Raw genomic sequence first — 17,642 nt, forward strand, 5'->3', positions numbered from 1 at the left:
TAATCTATAAATCAATTAAAAAATACTGTGGTTTTATATTGACAGAATTATTGCTTTTTGGCTTGACAACCATAGCAATACACAATGTGTAGGAAAACACTGAAGGAATCCATCGTAAATCTTAGCATTGTTCATCCTTTAGCTCAATTTTCAGCCAAAAATAGTTCAAGTCATATGTACCTTAAGTGTAATAATTAAAAGGAGTATAAATCTGAAAATCTAAAAAGTTTCTTTACCTCTTAATGGCATACTGGCTTTGATGGCATAAATAACAACTTCTATTCATTATAATTTACACATGTAGCAATAAAAAGTTTTAAAGCACGAATCAGTTCTAGTCTCACTAGAAGGTCCAAGAAGCTAGAAAGGCACAGTCGGGCAGAAAGAGTATTGGGGGAAATTACAGTCCAGTGGGGCGTCTCTGAGGCTGTCCTCTTAGCTTTCCCCAGTGTAAATGGGCAACAGCCAAAACGCTCTCCTCCCGTGGTGAAGGAATGTCTGTTCTGTAGGTTCCATTATCCATTTGCAATGGTTGGGATCTGGCAGTACGTAATATCTCTCAGGAACCATTACTTGCTATTTAACATTAGGTTAAACATTTGCTATTTAACCATTAACATTTGCTATTTAACCATTATTTAACATTAGGATGCATACAGACCACCCGGCTATTCTTACTTCCCCTAACTAAATCCACTCCCCCCAAGGGTGAAGAAAAATAGAGTCAAATCACAGATATTCATAATATACAAGTCTTCACTGAAGAGAGAATTTGCATGTATAAAGTCTTTAGAATAGATTAATTGTTTCATACAGATATCACTGGAGTTCTAGAAAAAAATGATAACATCATGTGCCTCTAGGTTTATAAAATTCAGGCTTTAAAGAAAATGGTATGAGTTAACTGATAGTTCTCCCTTCTATGTTTGAAGAGACTAATATTTCGTGGGGTTGTCTTCCTTGTTGTTGTTGTCAGTTAAACATTTTGGATGTATTTCAAAGTCTCTTTTACTGTGAATAGACTGGAAGCCGTTTTTATACAGGATATTTAGTCTATATTATAAACCTCTAAATGGATGACCACAAAAGGCCTCGTTCCCATGAATATAAGACTATCTCTGCTTGATGATGCAATGCAGTGGAGCAATATTATGCTTATTAACTCTTAATTATTAAGCTATTCATGTTATGCAAACGCAGCTCCCATTTAAATTTCATGTTGAAGTAAAGAGTGAATAATCATCAATGTGTAAAGTATATTTCTTATAGATAGATTTTTTTTTTCCCCTTTACTATCAGCACTTAAACTGACCACATTAAATTCACTAAAACTTCTCTTAATGGATGTTTATAAGCTCAAAGTGTTTTCAAGTACACTTAACATATCTGGGGGGAAGTGTAATAAATGGCCCATGTAAATAACAACACACACAGAAGTTTACCCCACTCACCTGTCGGTTACGTTCATCCATAATCCTCGTAATCTGAATCTTTTTTCTCCCCATAGTCCCCGTTTTTCTTCTCTCTCTCGTCCCTGAAATTATGTATTTTTTCCTTCCTTTTCTTTCTCTTTCCTGTTTCCTCCAAACAAATCTCCTTCTTCAGCACTTGCACTGCTCAGTTCCCAAATTCCTGCATTCGTTCCTGCTGAACAAAAAAATAAAAACTAAGCACCACTTTAATATTCTAATTTTCTAAAAATAAAACTCTATGGAACTCAACAAATTAAATGAATGAAAATAAGCATCTGTTAAAAGTACATGTTATATCACATGCAGGAGCATATCAAGTAGGAATGGTTTGTTTTTATGATTAAAATAATCTTGTAAGTAATTTAACAAGTCATTTAAATGATGAAAGCTATGCTTTAAAGCCCAACACTTGAAATGTATCTTTTGTAAAGAGTTTCTTACTATTTTTTTAATGAAACTAGGTGACTATTTTCACCCTTCTGTTATGAAAAATTACCTAAATCAGAGAGTTAATGAACCTTTATGTACCTGTGTATGCTAAGTAGGGCAGCTAATTCATTTCTGAAGGGAAAACAATCTCGTGTTTTGACAGCAGAGGTGATAACGTCCCTCGTTATGCAAATAGGATGGACTATTATGAAAGTGTTATTTGATATATGTAAATGTCAACTAATTTAAATCTAAATCCTTCAATCTTATTTTTTAAAAGTCACTGCTATGAGAACACTGTAAAAATAATGTGGGATATTTAATCTTACATAACAAGCAGCTATCAGCAGTGAAATCTCCTTTTCCTTTTGAAAGCCCTTAAGCTATATCTTGAATACAAGAATCAAAAAAGATAATCATTCATAGAAAAGAAAGAAATGGTGGGAAAACTTGAGTATTATTCCATTTATGACTATATTTCTTAAAGCCATCAGTTCCTTAAATTTAAATATTTTAAAAAGACACATCATATCTCTTTGGGGAGCAAGATACAAAATTATAGAAGCTTGCCATATACTGGATATCTTTAGGCCATGAATTAAAATGAAAGAAGTAATCATCAACAATGTAAGATAAACCCAGAGAATCCAGTGTATTAAAAGTATGTATCGTTCTTTGTTTTAAATTATATCTGAAAGTATTTGAATGAAAGTGAATTGCTATGAAATGTGGAAGTTAACAAAAAGGCATTCCACAGTGGCTTCTTCATTTGCAAGCAACAGCTTTAATTATTCTGTATCGTCTTATGTCAAAGAATGCAACTACTTCACACATTGCTCAGAATTTCCCTGTTTACTTTAGTTGGTGTCTGACAACAGACCTGATAAATTCCCACATGTATTATGTAATACTAAGCCATTGTCCTGGCTATTTAATAGATTATTTGGCTCCAATTCAAAGTTATTGGAACAGGAATTGGAACTGTTACACACTTGGTCTGATCACATCGGCTGTCTTTTGATTTCTTTAATTTAATTTCTAAATTCTTTATCACCTTGAGTAAATTTTTTAAATTTAAGTTTTCTGTGATTATCTAATTGCAGAAGCTATTATGATATAATTAGTTCTGGTGGATTAAGTGCTGCTTAAATACTAAGACCATCCATTCTCTTTTGCCCAATGCCTTCTATTAAACTGTAGCTCACTTCTGCCTCTGAGAATATATGCATGTTGAGTAGTATCATGACCACACAGTGCTCATCAAAACTATTACTCTAGCGGTAATTTTAAATGTTGGAAGTAGTTCAGAGTTTTAGAGTTATATAAATAACACACATTTGACAAACAGACAGGAAAAAATTAGCTATAAGATATATTAAAAAATCACATTAAAATATGAAAAATCCACAAAGCACAACTGCATATTCACTGTTGCCAAACACGGTCCATCTACCTATTTTTAGTGACGGTCTTAAATATCACTCAACTGGACAACTTTCCTGTGTTTCCTATAGTCTTACCTTAGATGCAAGCAGCAAGATAGAATGGTATTTCCCATGCATGTGCAAGAACCCAAAGAGACAAACAGGCTTCCTCGATCACAGAAAAGCCAACCCATGAATCCACAGCAAATGCATATGGGACAATTTCCTTTCTTTCACTGAGCTGAGGCCGTGGCACTATCGGCTTACAGGACTATGCCTGCCTAAGCGCTTATTCACTTTAAGGTGGAAGGTCAGGGTGAACAGATTAGAGTGTGGAAGAGGCGGGGAAGAAGAAAACTTCTGTGGATCCTGATTTCAAAATACAAATAACCAAACGAATAGACAAACATCCCTGGAGAAAAGTCTCCTCGGAAAGACAGGGTTCTTGATGAATCAAACTTAGAAGAGTTCCTCCATCTCACCACCCCATATTTCACAACTCTGAAACGAGGGACGTGTCTTAAAAAGAGCAGAGCAAGGATTTTCTTTTTTAATTCTTAAAACATTACGGGAAATATTTTGCCAGAAAGAACTGATATGTGTCAATATGTATATATATAAAATAATCTATTAAAAATGACATCTTGAAATATGCAAGGTAATGTAGAGAGATGTAAGTTTAAATTTCAATAAAATTAAAATATTTTCTTATTTCCCATAAAAATGAATATTTCTTGAAGTGTGTTGCCTTTTGAACATTTCTGAAATGCAAAATTTGATATGATTAAGTACACATGCAGAGTAAGATATGGTGATGATGAGACTGTTTGCATGAAGTAAAATGTGCCTTGGGACATTCTGCTTAGAACGTTAGATTATGGGTCACCAGGTTTCAAGGCTGTCAGTAAAAATTCAGAGTTATGAAGGTCAACAACAGCTCAGTAGCTCTTTCCTTAGCATAACTATTTTTCTAACCTGATTTTTATGCAAAAGTTATATTGTAAGGTTGGTTTCAAGTATTAATTTGTAGGAGGCCTAGAGAGGCTGAAAAAGAGATTATATAACTTCAGTAATCTGAAAAATTGTTTTGTATGTATAGGAAGAAAAGAATATAATAGCTAAACTGCACATAGTAGAATTTGAGTTACACTGAGAACTTTCATTATGTACGATCAACCATAAGCTTAAAATAATTCCAGCAGCCTTACCGCTACTTCTTTCCACATGAAAGAAGAATTCTTGGAAAATGACAGAGTTACAGAGAAACAATCAGTAATTAAAAAAAAGAAAAGAAAAACAAATACTCTACCATAGTTACACTCTATAGAGCTACAGTCTTCAGCATTTTTTCTTTTTGCCAACCTAAATAGAAGAAAAATAAAATCATGCTGCTTACTAAAAAGGGGAACTTCATTATGGGAGGCTTCTGTTCACTTTGAGTTTGGCATAAGCAGACAGACGAAGGCAAAGTGGTTTGAGACCGGAGAGAAGAATTTCTTGTGGACAGACGCTAAAGATCCTTCTCCCACCCCGGCTCTCTCATTTACAAACAAGTTCCCTGAATGACACACACCTCCCTCCCTTCCCCCTCTCCTCCCCTCCCTCCCTCCCTCCCACAAATCCCTCCCAGTAACACAGAAGAATCTTGACAGAATGGCAGGAAACACGCACAGACTGGTCAGGGAAGGATATGATGTCAGCAACCACGAACAATAAAAGGTGTAAAGGTGCTTCCTTCCCTAAACTGTTCCAGAAGTGTAAAATGGGAACCAAAACTCTTCACTTCCTTCTCTGAGCAGAACTGTCTGAGTGTGCTGGGCTGCTCACCCCACACAGAGAGGCCTTTGAGAGGTTCAGATAAGGGACAAGGAGAAAAATCCAGACACGGGGACAACATTTCTAACTCCTATTTTTAAAACACCTGAGAAAAAAAATCCATTTCAGTGCTAGGTTAGTATTTTATATGACTGCTTTAAGAAATAAAAATAAGAAAACAAACAAGTTCATTTTGGTGAAGTAGGAGATACACTGCGATTACCATTTACCATACCTCACCAAAATCATCTGACACAGCTAATGCAGCCATATAATCTTAATTTACTCCCTTGAGGCAAATGAAGAATTCTATACAGCAAAGAGCCAAATGGATACTTTTTTTTTTTTTTTTGGTAAACAACAGAATCATGAAAACTGTTAAAAAAAATCAATGTTTGTTGGGAAAATACACGGATTACTTCCTTGCCCCTATAGTTAAAAAAAAAGATATACTGGGTGGTGGTGAGGCGGCGGGGGGGGGGGGGAAGAGATTCCTATGTTATTGAAACTTTCAAAGTTCTTAAAAAAATTCAGACTAAGAACCAAAGTAACTAACATAAACTTGCAGTATACAGTGAAACTATTTATTTTAGTCTCATCACTATTAGTTTCTTTCTAACATGGAAATGGCAGTCTACCATAAGATTTCTGTAGGAAGAAAACCACATATCAAGTGGATCTGAGTCATCTTCAGATTTCAATCATCTTCCCACAACACTTTGATTTAGAAATTAAACATAACCTTCAGTTTTGTGTTTTGATCTTAGAGTGAGACTGCCATGCCACATTGAAAGATGTGGGAAGAAATTAATTCTCTGCTGCTAAACTTATCTGTGCAAAGCATGTATTTTGCTACAATAAGCACCGTGCAGTCACTTAAATAAAAACAGCCTATGAATAATGACAAAACATTAAAATATGTGATGTCAGTTTGCAATAAAGAATTCTGGTTTTCTTTTACTCATATTAACAAATAACTTTTTCACTGACTCACATTTTCACTAACACTAGCATCTTCATAAAATGTTTTGTAAAAACTCCAGGCTGAAAAGCAAGCATGCTATATCACACAAGAAATTATACGGTTAAATAAATACAAGCTGGATACTTAGCAAGGGACAAAAATGATCATAAGCCCAGTTGCTGCAAGCCTGGTATTACTAATTCAAACAATTAAATGATTCATTATTATTTTAAGTGGAAAACTTTGCTCATTATGGTGCATCTAGATACATTTAACTTTCTACTTTATGATATATTTGAAAGACACATGAGGCATGTAATTATATTTTGGTTAAAAGGAACAGGTAGCTCTCTTAATTTTTTTCTCTTAAGAAGTATTCTGAACTTCAAAAGATATAATAATTATTAATCTTACTGTTACTCAACTACGTGATATCTTACGAGTTAGGGAATATTTCTTCGGTCCTGAAAGTCACGCCACTTCTCTCTAAGCTTACCATGTATTATATAGAATGTTATACTACCCTAGCTATGAATGCAAGCTGAATTCGTCCTAAAGACACATAGCTAAGACATCCTCTTAAGGGTAATAAAATTACCCATTCTTCCCCACTGGATTTCATTATCATGAATATAAACAAAGTTATTTTCTCAATTTATTTCAAGTTAATACGATGAATTTTGAGTCATCTTTAGAACAGTAACATAATGTCAACTGTCTTTCAGTTCCCCACACCTGCCATGCTCCTTCCAACCACAGGGCATATGCAATTCCTGCTGCCTGGAATGGTCCTCCTTCCCCTCTGTGCCTCCTTAACTTCTTCCCTTCCTTTCTGTCTCAGCACATTTCATCTCCCCAGGAAGCACTTTGCGCTCTCCTGATCACATCAAATTCCACTATAAGGGCTCATAGCACCATGTCCTCCTTTGTAGCACTTGTCACAATTGAAATTGCCTGTCTGCCGTCTTCCTCAACATCTGTGGGCCAAGTCTGTTTTATCTGACTTTTGCATTTTCAGTTTCTGCCCTAGTGCCAGGCATATAGTAGGAGTTAATAACTATCAGTTGATTAATGAATTAATTCATTAAGATTTTTATCTCTCAGGTGAATATTTTCTTCAGTCACTATTTTTAATGACTATTAAGAACATTTTCATTTATACAGAAGCAGACTGATAACCTCACTTAATCTTTCGTTATATTTATATAGCATCTCATATATGGAATAAGTAATTTATACTGAGAAGTGGAAGTTGAATGGATTTTGGAGTCAGAAAAGCTCAGGGTATGAACTCTAACTTGGTACTTAGAAGCTGAGTGACTAAAGACTCATGACTTCATCACTTGGAACCACTCTTCCCTTGTCTTACAAAAAGTTGGGAATGTACTTCTTCATCTGCAGGATGGTTGTAATCATTGAATGTGGTACTGTAGGTGAAAACTAGGTACATAGTAGGACTGGGAACATGGCTTACTACTTGTAAGATTGCTTCAGGTTTTTTTTTTTGTTTTTTTTTGTAGTACGCGGCCTCTCACCACTGTGGCCTCTCCAGCTGCAGAGCACAGGCTCTGGACACGCAGGCTCAGCGGCCATGGCTCACGGGCCCAGCCGCTCCGCGGCATGTGGGATCTTCCCGGACCGGGGCACGAGCCCGTGTCCCCTGAATCGACAGGCGGATTCTCAACCACTGCGCCACCAGGGAAGCCCGATTGCTTCAGTTTTGAGGCATAAACTGAAAGTCATACACAATAAGGTTATCAAGTGAATCATAGTCTTTACATATACCATGAAGACCTCACTTTGCAGAGATGATCATGGGCAACTTCTAAAGGTAAAACCTCATTTATCCATTGATAATAATCATTATATGAAGAGAAATTTACAGTGTTATAAAAGTTAAGAAGTTCCTCATAAGTATCAGTCATGGAAGAGCTTCAGGCTGCAAAAGTAGAAATAACTAGGGAAATACATCAATTTTCCCAATGACCACGGCTGCTGAAAACTCTACATTAATGTTTCTAGTCCTACTTTAATATCTTTCCCCAAGGACAAAAGGAGATGAAATGTATGTCAGAAATATAATAAGGCTAAAAAGGAACTCGTTTTGAAAACCCCTGCAATTAATTTAATAAGTGGGCCTAACCTGCCATTATCACTGATATAAATCATTTTATGTACACAATTCTAGAATTTAGGAGACACTTACCTTTAAACAACTGTATTGCATTATAAACAATTTAATAAACACAAGGGAAGCACAGCTTCCCAGTCATTATCACCCACGGTACATTTTGCCTTGGACATTTTTTTCACATTGGAGCTTAAACGGCATTCTCCAACCCCCACGCTAAAATAAACTCCAAATAGTCTAAATATGTCAAAAGCCTTGTGCTATCCAACCACACCACAGTTTTTAGTCTTTCTACATCATACTGAGTAATTAAGTCAGGGTTCTAGCAAGCCTTTGTTTTCCTAATTTTTCACCATGTTTTCTTTCAAAGGCCACTTCGTGATGTGGCAGGGCTCTCACCACAAGGTAAATCCACACTGTCCTCATCACAAAGCAAGAGCTACTAAGCATCACAGAGTGTGTTCTGTTCCCCAGCTGTAACTTTTCCAAAAGCACATGCAGCTGGATTTTTTGTTGCTGTTATTGAACAAAGCAAGTTAAGCACTACACAACACCAATATCAGTGAAACAAAACTGTCAGCCGGGAGATGTTGCTATTATAAATTTTCATCTTATGACAAAAATCTGAATTTCCAGGCATCTAATGATCCTGTCAGAAAAATCTTACATTCATTATTTTCTTAATCTTTAACATATCATATTTCATTATTAAAATGTAAATATTCTACACATTTTTTCCTCAAAAGCCTGAGTGTATTAGACACAGTCTTCAGCCTTACTAATACATATGTGTGTGTGTCTGTATGTGTTTGTACAGAGGTAATATTTTCCTATAAAACTGCAGCAAATGGAAAAAACATATTTTAGTCTTTCATAATATGTGGGTAAAACGAGTATATTTTAAGATATCTGAGTAGTCCTGAGTATTATCACTAGCAAATAATCACAGTATGATTAGGATTGTGATATGAATGGTTAAAAGGACATTCTAAGTAAAGGCTAAGTAATAAAATAATACTCTGTATTCAAACATTACATTAAATGATTGAAAATTATGTCCTTGAAAATAATTTGCCTCTGTTGTTATTTACCTTACCAATTTATGTAACATTTAAGGAAGACCTTGAAATGAGAAGAAATACTATTGTCCTCCTGCCAATGTTTTTGTTCCACATTAAGAAGAATATGCTTGATAAATCATCTGCTATTTACATTCACTGAATGTCATTTACTTTTGTCTCTAGCTAAACTTTAGAAATTTAAAACGTTTATATAAAAGCCTTCTATGCTAATTTATATAATATTCAAAATGCCAGTCATACCTCAAATCAAAAAAAAGACATTTGATATTACTATTATATGTGGCTCAACATGGAACCCAGTGATTCATCAATTTTTCGATTTCTCTTCATCTCCTTTACAGCATCCTAATCAACCTAATTAAGGCTTTGTTCATCTGAAACCTCTGATGACAATTTGTTTAACTCTATCCCACTGTGGTCTTCTTATAAGGAGAATTACATCTGATCTTCTGACAGCAATCATTAAATGATCCCAACTGGCCCCAATTAAGCCACATGGCTCACGGCTTCCATGTAGTCAAGTGCCAAGTTCTGTTTCATTTACACATCATTCTTGGTTTATTTTCTTAAAGCCAATTAAGTATATGTGTCTTATCAAGTGGAACTAAATTTCCTTGTGTCCACTAGCTCAAGACTGGGCACCGCCTGACTCCACAGTCACACTGAACATCATGCAGGACCCCTGAAGCCTTTCTCCCTAGCAGTAGTGCTATTAATGAAAACAAACAAACAAACAAACAAAAAACTTTACTTACTCAGGATGAAATTCATGCACATGTACCTCCTCAAAATAATACACGTGTTTAAACAGTTCTGGCTAACATAAATCAATAACAACTTTTCATTTGGCTTATTTACAAGGATCTTTTAATAGAGTAGTACCTGCATTTAGTTGAGTTTAATACTCCTTTTTTTTTGAACATTTGAAATGATCTCTGTAAGACCCTTTAAAACAGCAGTACCAAAGTAAGACTTCTGAAGTTAACCTTTCTTACCCTTAATTTCTGCTCTAATTTTTTCACGTATACTCAATTGTAAGTTCTATAATGATGTTCCCAGGCCTTCCTCTGTGCGCAGGTAGCCTCAGGATTTAGAGCTCATTGATTGTGAGCTACTCCAGGGAAATGGCTGATTAAAAACAGCCTCTTGAGGAGTAGCTCCTATTCACATCTGGCTCATCTTATTCTAAACTCTTAATACCTGTATGGAAATATGACCCCTAGCTTTGGCTTTGGAGAACCTCAGTTCACAGATCCTTTACCTTAGGTGGCAAGGCAGAAACACAGTGAAATTAATCTCAATATGACTGGTGTTTGAAACAGTTTCTGAAGACCTTAATCATTGCCCTGACTACTTTCCTGTGAATATAAACAAATGCACTGTATTTTTATACCTAGTCTAACAATAGCTATCACTGATCATCTGGTGGTGTCTGATACAGGCTATATCTGTCACAGTTCTCAGAGTAGAAGAATTAGAACATATCTGTTCATCCTAATCATACACTAAAAACTGACATTAGGACAGACAACTGGATGGATGTTATGCATCTTATAGGACATTAACCTTGATGGAACATGTAATTCTTTTTATCATTTGACCAACAGACGGAACTACAAAGAAAAAAGAAAATACAATGGCATCTTTAGCATACTGATGTTTGGCAACACCTGAAAAAAAAGAGTATGTGCATTTTCTTTATGATAGCTAAATACATACTTGATCAGCTCTCAATAAATAACTGTCCTTTTCCTCATGCAAAGAGGAAAATTCAAAATATTTATTACAAAGTGCTGATGATTTAGAAAACACCAACCTCACAAATGACTGACTTTGCTACAAAATGTCTAACAAATGTATTAAAATTTTAGTAAAGCACAACAGACGCTCGGGTACTGTATTATGAAATATTTCTCACTGTATTATAGTAATCTCCAATAAGATTTGATGTTAATTTTAGAGCATGCTTCTGCTAAAAAGGGCAAACCCTGCAACAGATTTAGTACAAAGAAGCTGAAAATATCCCGTGGAAAAAAAAATCTGTAGCGAAATCAGCCAGCCCAAATCCTGCCATTACTCAGCACTGCAGTGACGCGCGGATGTTTGTAGTGGTTTGGGGTGCAGCAGGGGTGGAAACTCTATGTACTCGACTCCAACATGATTGCAATTGAACCTCATCAAAGTAAGAGCTCATAATTTGTCACAGAAAACAGCCAATTAACATATGTTAGAAAAAGGCTTCATAAAGATAATATATGATTAAAGACCCAGTGCAGCTGTTGAAAATCAAAACTATGCATTTAAAAAAGAAATCTCAGCCTGAGCTTCCGTATGGTTCAACTGATAATGGCTACTATGATTTTTTTTTGTTTTTCGTAAGTAGAAAAATATAATTACAGTGCTTCTCGTAAGTTTGGGGTTATGGCGGAAGGGAGAACTGGGTACTGTGGCACTATTTACTATGCCTTACTTACTTCTATAAATAGTTGAAACCCTTGCCAAAACTCTGTAGTTACTTTGTTATAGTGCTATTTTAAAACACAGACCTTCATTGTGAGCTAAATGGCCTTCAGGATGCACTTTGTAGTTGGAGCATTCCTCTCAAAACTATATCCTCCCTTTATCTGTGTAAAACTCCAGGACAAGAGGACTCTCTACAAGACTGACGCTCTGACTGTAAAACACGCTAGGGCTGTGTAACGCATGGCTTGAATACATCAAAACTTTTGTCAGGGCTGGTGGTCAGAAATGGTGACAGTTACGTGTCAGAAATGTGATTAAGGTGCCTGTACGCAGTGCAGATCCTCTAATGAGACACAAGGCAGTCTATCTGCCCCAGCTTTGGAGATGAACTATACACAGCTATATGTATTTGGTGTAGTCTCATCATAGATGTTAAATTAAACTCTAGCCTGGACCACGTGGGCAATCAAATCCTGGCTGAAGTTGATGTCATCAGAGGTCAAGAGCCAAAATCATGATGTTTAATATTACAGATATCAATGAAAAAGTCTGATCAACAGTCACAGCGACATAAACGCATCGAGCACGATTAAGAGGTGCCAGAGACACCACTGGGAACCAAACAAACGTCCTAGTCATCATGAACCGGAGGCTTTAAAGGGAGAATGAAGCAATAAACAAGAGAATGAATACAATGATTTTAGAGAGAAAACTGCTACAGAGAAAATACCACAGCAGAACAGGCTAGGCAGGGGTGCCTAAACAGGAAAGGGCTGACTGAGGTGAATAATGCTGTCAGGGAAGGGTTATTTGAAAAGATGACATCTGAGGTGAGATGTAAACCATGGATGGAGAAAAGCTGCATTTGGAGGGTGAATACTCCAGCACTCCATCTGTCACTGGCGGTATAAATTTGACCAATTCATAGTTTCCTAAACCTTAAGTTTCCTCAGCTATAGAATGGGAAGAATAACACATATATTCTATAATTAGGTTGTGAGGCTCAAATAAAAAAATAGATCCACATTCATGTATAAAAATTTAGTTGGATGCAATTCAATTTCTGAAATTCTCTGTGTAAACTTGTTTAATTTTATGGAAATTATAAATACTTTGAAACACAGAGAATATAGTATAATGCAAAAGGTTTCCAAATTTATATTAGTTGGATCCAACGGTGTGTCCTCCCTTGAGATGTGGCTATTTCACTGAAGTAATGCCCACTGATTGAAATAGGTCTTGTGGATATAAGTTCATTTTGCAGTGCTAAATATGGATAGTACCATGAGCAATGTGACATACACAACAGAAAATTTCTGCAAATGTAAAATACAGAATTATATTTTTTAAATCGTATTTTTAAAACTCTTTTAGAAATAAATAATCTTACAACATTACTAATGTAACAGTCATTGTTTTAGGTTGATTTATCTCCTCTCTCATAGGGCCCAACTCCCAAGCAATCAGCACAGTTTTGATTAAGATCTCAGTGATAATCAATGGGACAATGTTTCCCAGTGTCTCATTGTACAGGAAACATTCACACATCTTTGGAGTAAGCTATGTAGCCTCAAGCCAAACAGATTAATTTCCAATTTAGAATGAATAGACAAATTGAATCATCTAGTATTTTTAAAATTAAGGCATTTTTAAGGGAAAAATACAAAATTTAAGGATTATAAATTTTAATAAATAGGAAATTAGAATGAAGGACAATAGACACTTTAATTTTAAAAGTTGTAAAATATAAATGTCCAATGAAAAACTATAGTATTTTAAGTAAGGGGAGGGGTCAAAATTTCCTATTCAAGGAAACCTTACTTAAGGAATAATGGGTATATATATTCAATTTTCCCTCCCCTGTCATGTTTTGGGAGAGTGGTATAAATTTGATCCTTTATTCCAACATTTTCTTTTTATGTCCTATTTGGTGAACATAATTTATCAGTTTTAAAGTATGGTAAGTTGTACAATTTACCATGAAGCCTAAATTAACACTAAGCTATGTTCATTATTATTGGTTAAATGCCCTGAAAAAGAATCAGAAATTTGCAAAGCTTTTTTTTTTTTCAGTCAAGATGTCTTCTTTCCTTTCCTAAATGAATCACACACAGTATAGACATTATTCTAGTAAAAACTAGCATAGTGTTTTATTTTATTCTCAGTGCTAACCAATAGTTCACACTGCATACTCACCTCCCTCCCTATCTTGTAAGCTGACCTTTGGAGGACACTTTCCTCCCCCTCCAAAACCCAGTCATAGCCGCATACAAAGCAGGCACATAAATATGAGTTTCTTCCCTCTATTTGAAGCATTCCCCACTCGATTTTTTCATTTCATCACCTTTCTTTATCTCTTTTTCCACATGTTTAGAACTGAGGGGATATGGAAAGTGAAACTGTCAGAGCTAGGAATAGAGGTGTTCTCAGACGAACAGAATGTTTCCTCTGTAAGATGCAGGCAGGGCAGGCAAATGAGCTGCACAGGGCGGGCGCCGCGGGCAGGGGGGTAGCGGAGTTGGGTCCTGGGCTGAAGGCCTGGTGGGAGGCTCCTTATCTCAGCATGTCTACACATTCTGTCCCAGGTTCTTTTCAAGGAAAGCCCAAGTCATCCTTGGCAGATAATACTACATGGAAAGTATTATAGTACTTTCCCTATAAAAAAGCCGTGCTACAAAAATCAGACGTTACTGACATGGACAGTTTTTCATCCTGATTCTCTAAAATCTAGGGTCTAAAAAAAAGCAAGCTCATGACTGTCCATAGAAATCCCAAAGTGGATTCCAAAGATCACTGGTTTCTAAGGATGCTAACAAGTGATCTCCCGCCCACTCTACCCCTCCACACCCTAAAAAAAAGTCAGGAAATCAAAAATATTAGGAAAATAGATTTCTTTGCTAGAGGACTTTTCATAGTCTTTAATATGCTGGATGCCAGAATCTGGAGTATTTACAAATTTATCAGGAATATCCCTTGGGATACGCTAGCTTTAAAGAAAGTATCAAGCTTCTTTCCTCTGACTACTGAATATAAATGCCCCAAACCAACATTTAGTTCGGTGCATGGCTCAAAGAAAAACCTAACACTATTGTTGAATAATTGATAAAACAACAATCTATTCTTTTAGCTTGACAACGGAATACAAACATAACATCAGGTGCAGAAAACTGCTGTTCTTTTAGAGTAAAAATATTAATAAAAATATTTAGCAATTAGTACGATTTGTTTCCAAAGTCCAAAGCACCAGAAAGCAGTAGAGTGCAGTGGAAAGAAAGCTCTATTTGGAATCAGACTCTTGGGTGGGTTCTGCTACCCAGGAGCTGCAGGTCTCTGGGCCAGTCAACTCCCTTGAGTCTAATTTTCCTCAGACATATAAAGGGAGCTGGGTTCAATTTCTAAAGCCCCCTTTCAAGTTCCTAAATGGTATAAATTCAATAAAGGTGTAAGACACAATGAGGTCAGAATGCTTCTCCAAAGGATATAGTTCTAGAGAAACAATAAGCTGACAAAAATGTTTAATTGCCTGGTAAATATAATTGTTTTTTCAATTTTTTTTTTTGCATTGAAAAGTTGGTTCACCTCAGCCTCAAGCAAAATAAGCAGTTAAGGTCAAGGTTATATTATGCTCTTTGGACTACTAATCATATTTAGAAATTTAATAAATAATTAGCTATAAATTATAAAATATTATGGCACTAAAATTTTACATATATGGACTCTAATCCTCATAGCAGCCTATGAGGAAGGCACTACTACCATTTTCATTTCACAGAAACAAAGGCTGGAGGATAGAGAGGTTAAATTACTTGCCCTCGGTCACAAGGCTAGTGTTAGAGATATAATTTGAACCCTTATAAATCCCGTCTTAGACTTAGTATTGGAATCACACACTCTGCTACTTCTCCATGCTGCAAGATAATATTCAAAAGAGTATTTTAAAGTTAACATTCTATACAGAAAATGTGATTTTCCAGAGGGATTTAGTGGAATCTAAGAAATTCTTTTAAAATCAATGTTCTTTAATGTATCGAACATTCTCTTATTCTTGATGGCAAAAAAAGAGTTTACTTCACTGTACTAGCAGGGGAACAGGATGAAACTTGAGTTAGATACCTTTCATTACAATATCAGTATTTACTGGCTGATCAGCACCAATGGTATTCCCCCCCCCACCCCACCCCGCTGCTTTCTGCAAATGAATGTGGTTGCTCACCAGGGAAAGCTGGTGAGTGTGAATGAATCAGCAGATATTCATCTCGACTCTTGGTAAAAACCATCCAAACAGGTGTCTTCCTGAGGATGGGTCAGAAGAGTCAACTTCATTTATGATATGATGATTACAGAGAGTATTACAGATATCTTGCCACCAGTCTTGGGGCAGTCATCTTTGCTCTCCTTCAAAGTACCTCGGGGAGGTTTCTAACCCAGATCTAACCAACCTTGGTGTTACCCTGGTCATTATCTCTTCACTTCCCCACATTTCTAACTGCTCCTCTTGTTCTAACTTCTCCTTCATCTCCTCAAATTATGGTCTACTACAATATTCTTCTACGGGCAGTAGAGTTTCCACTTTAGAATTTTATACATTTACCTACTACTTTAGAATTCTTTGTGTTTGAGACCTCTGGGTATAACTGCAATGCAACCTCTTTAAATATATTCTTTTAGAAGTAATTTTATGGCTATCAGCTTTATAAGACACACACCTAATAAAATATACAAATTAACTGTACAGTAACAGTTGACATACTTGGCAATATTTTTATGATGGTTGGAAGAAAAATAACACACTGGTGTGTGTTACAGAAGTTCACACCATTTGTTTTCCACAACGTATCACAGAGCTTGCTCTATCAGAGCTACAGAGTATGAGGATGTAATTGTATACTGTCAGCATGTATCAGCCTTTTCTCCTACTTTCATAGGCAGAACATGATGGTACATATGTCTTCATTAATATAGTTACACATGTTTACTGTACCAGTTGATGAGCACTATAGGTCAGTGCCACTCAAAAACTCCATAAGCAACAATGGCACATTATATCCAAGCCTGAATTCAATTTAAGATGCTAGGCAGGTGACTGCAAAGTGAAGGCTCAAGATGGCTGCCTATGTATCCCAGGCACTTTGAGAGGGCTTGTGGTAAACAGGAAATCTCTGAGATTTCTAACTCAGTAAGAAAGGACCCGTTGGCAAATACTGCCTTTCACAGCGAAGACACCTCTGGAATAACTTTTCTGTCGGTGTCACTTATGCCTGTGGGTGGATCCAGTAATAAGAGAGCTGTGAGAAGTGGAGGGGGGAGCACGTTACTTTTATTTTTTTATTTATTATTTTTTTTTGTGGTACGTGGGCCTCTCACTCTTGCGGCCTCTCCCGTTGCGGAGCACAGGCTCCGGACGCGCAGGCTCAGCGGCCACGGCTCACGGGCCCAGCCACTCCGCGGCATGTGGGATCCTCCCGGACCGGGGCACGAACCCGTGTCCCCTGCATCGGCAGGCGGACTCTCAATCACTGCGCCACCAGGGAAGCCTGCACCTTACTTTTAGATGTTAGAAAAGCGGACATGATCATCAAGCAACTAGTTAACACACCAAATCATTATGTGGCCACATTCCTGAGGATTCTGAAAGTCAAAATTGTATAAAAATGTTCATCTTTTATAACTTATGAATTGGAAAACAATGAATGATGGCACAATCTCTATCCAGTTCCTTTGAAAAAAAATTAGCTAAGATGAATATTTAATAACTGCTTCTCTGAATTTAATATGGAGAATTTCAGGGTGGGCTTGGACATTTCACTTGCCTTAAAATGCTCTTTATGAGAACGATAAATTTTGCTATGTTACAGAAGAGCA

The 17,642-nt window shown here is 36.3% G+C and overlaps 1 protein-coding gene across 50 annotated transcripts in view; it reads right to left on the reverse strand.

The window, feature by feature from the left end:
- MEF2C (myocyte enhancer factor 2C) overlaps positions 1-17,642 on the reverse strand; it is a 170,175-nt gene that overhangs the window by 94,139 nt on the left and 58,394 nt on the right. For 20 of the 50 annotated variants that reach the window (XM_059063142.2, XM_067031308.1, XM_067031295.1 and 17 more), the window contains one exon: positions 1,452-1,647. In XM_059063142.2, coding sequence (XP_058919125.1) covers positions 1,452-1,505 — 54 coding nt within the window. In that variant the 5' untranslated portion in view covers positions 1,506-1,647. Of the gene's footprint in view, positions 1-1,451; positions 1,648-3,421; positions 4,559-4,634; positions 4,688-4,721; positions 4,876-17,642 lie in introns of those variants that run through there. The other 30 variants (XM_067031309.1, XM_067031296.1, XM_067031277.1 and 27 more) reach the window with 12 other exon arrangements.

This window comes from Kogia breviceps, chromosome 4, assembly GCF_026419965.1.
Source record: "Kogia breviceps isolate mKogBre1 chromosome 4, mKogBre1 haplotype 1, whole genome shotgun sequence".
In the NCBI taxonomy this organism is placed as follows: domain Eukaryota; kingdom Metazoa; phylum Chordata; class Mammalia; order Artiodactyla; family Physeteridae; genus Kogia; species Kogia breviceps.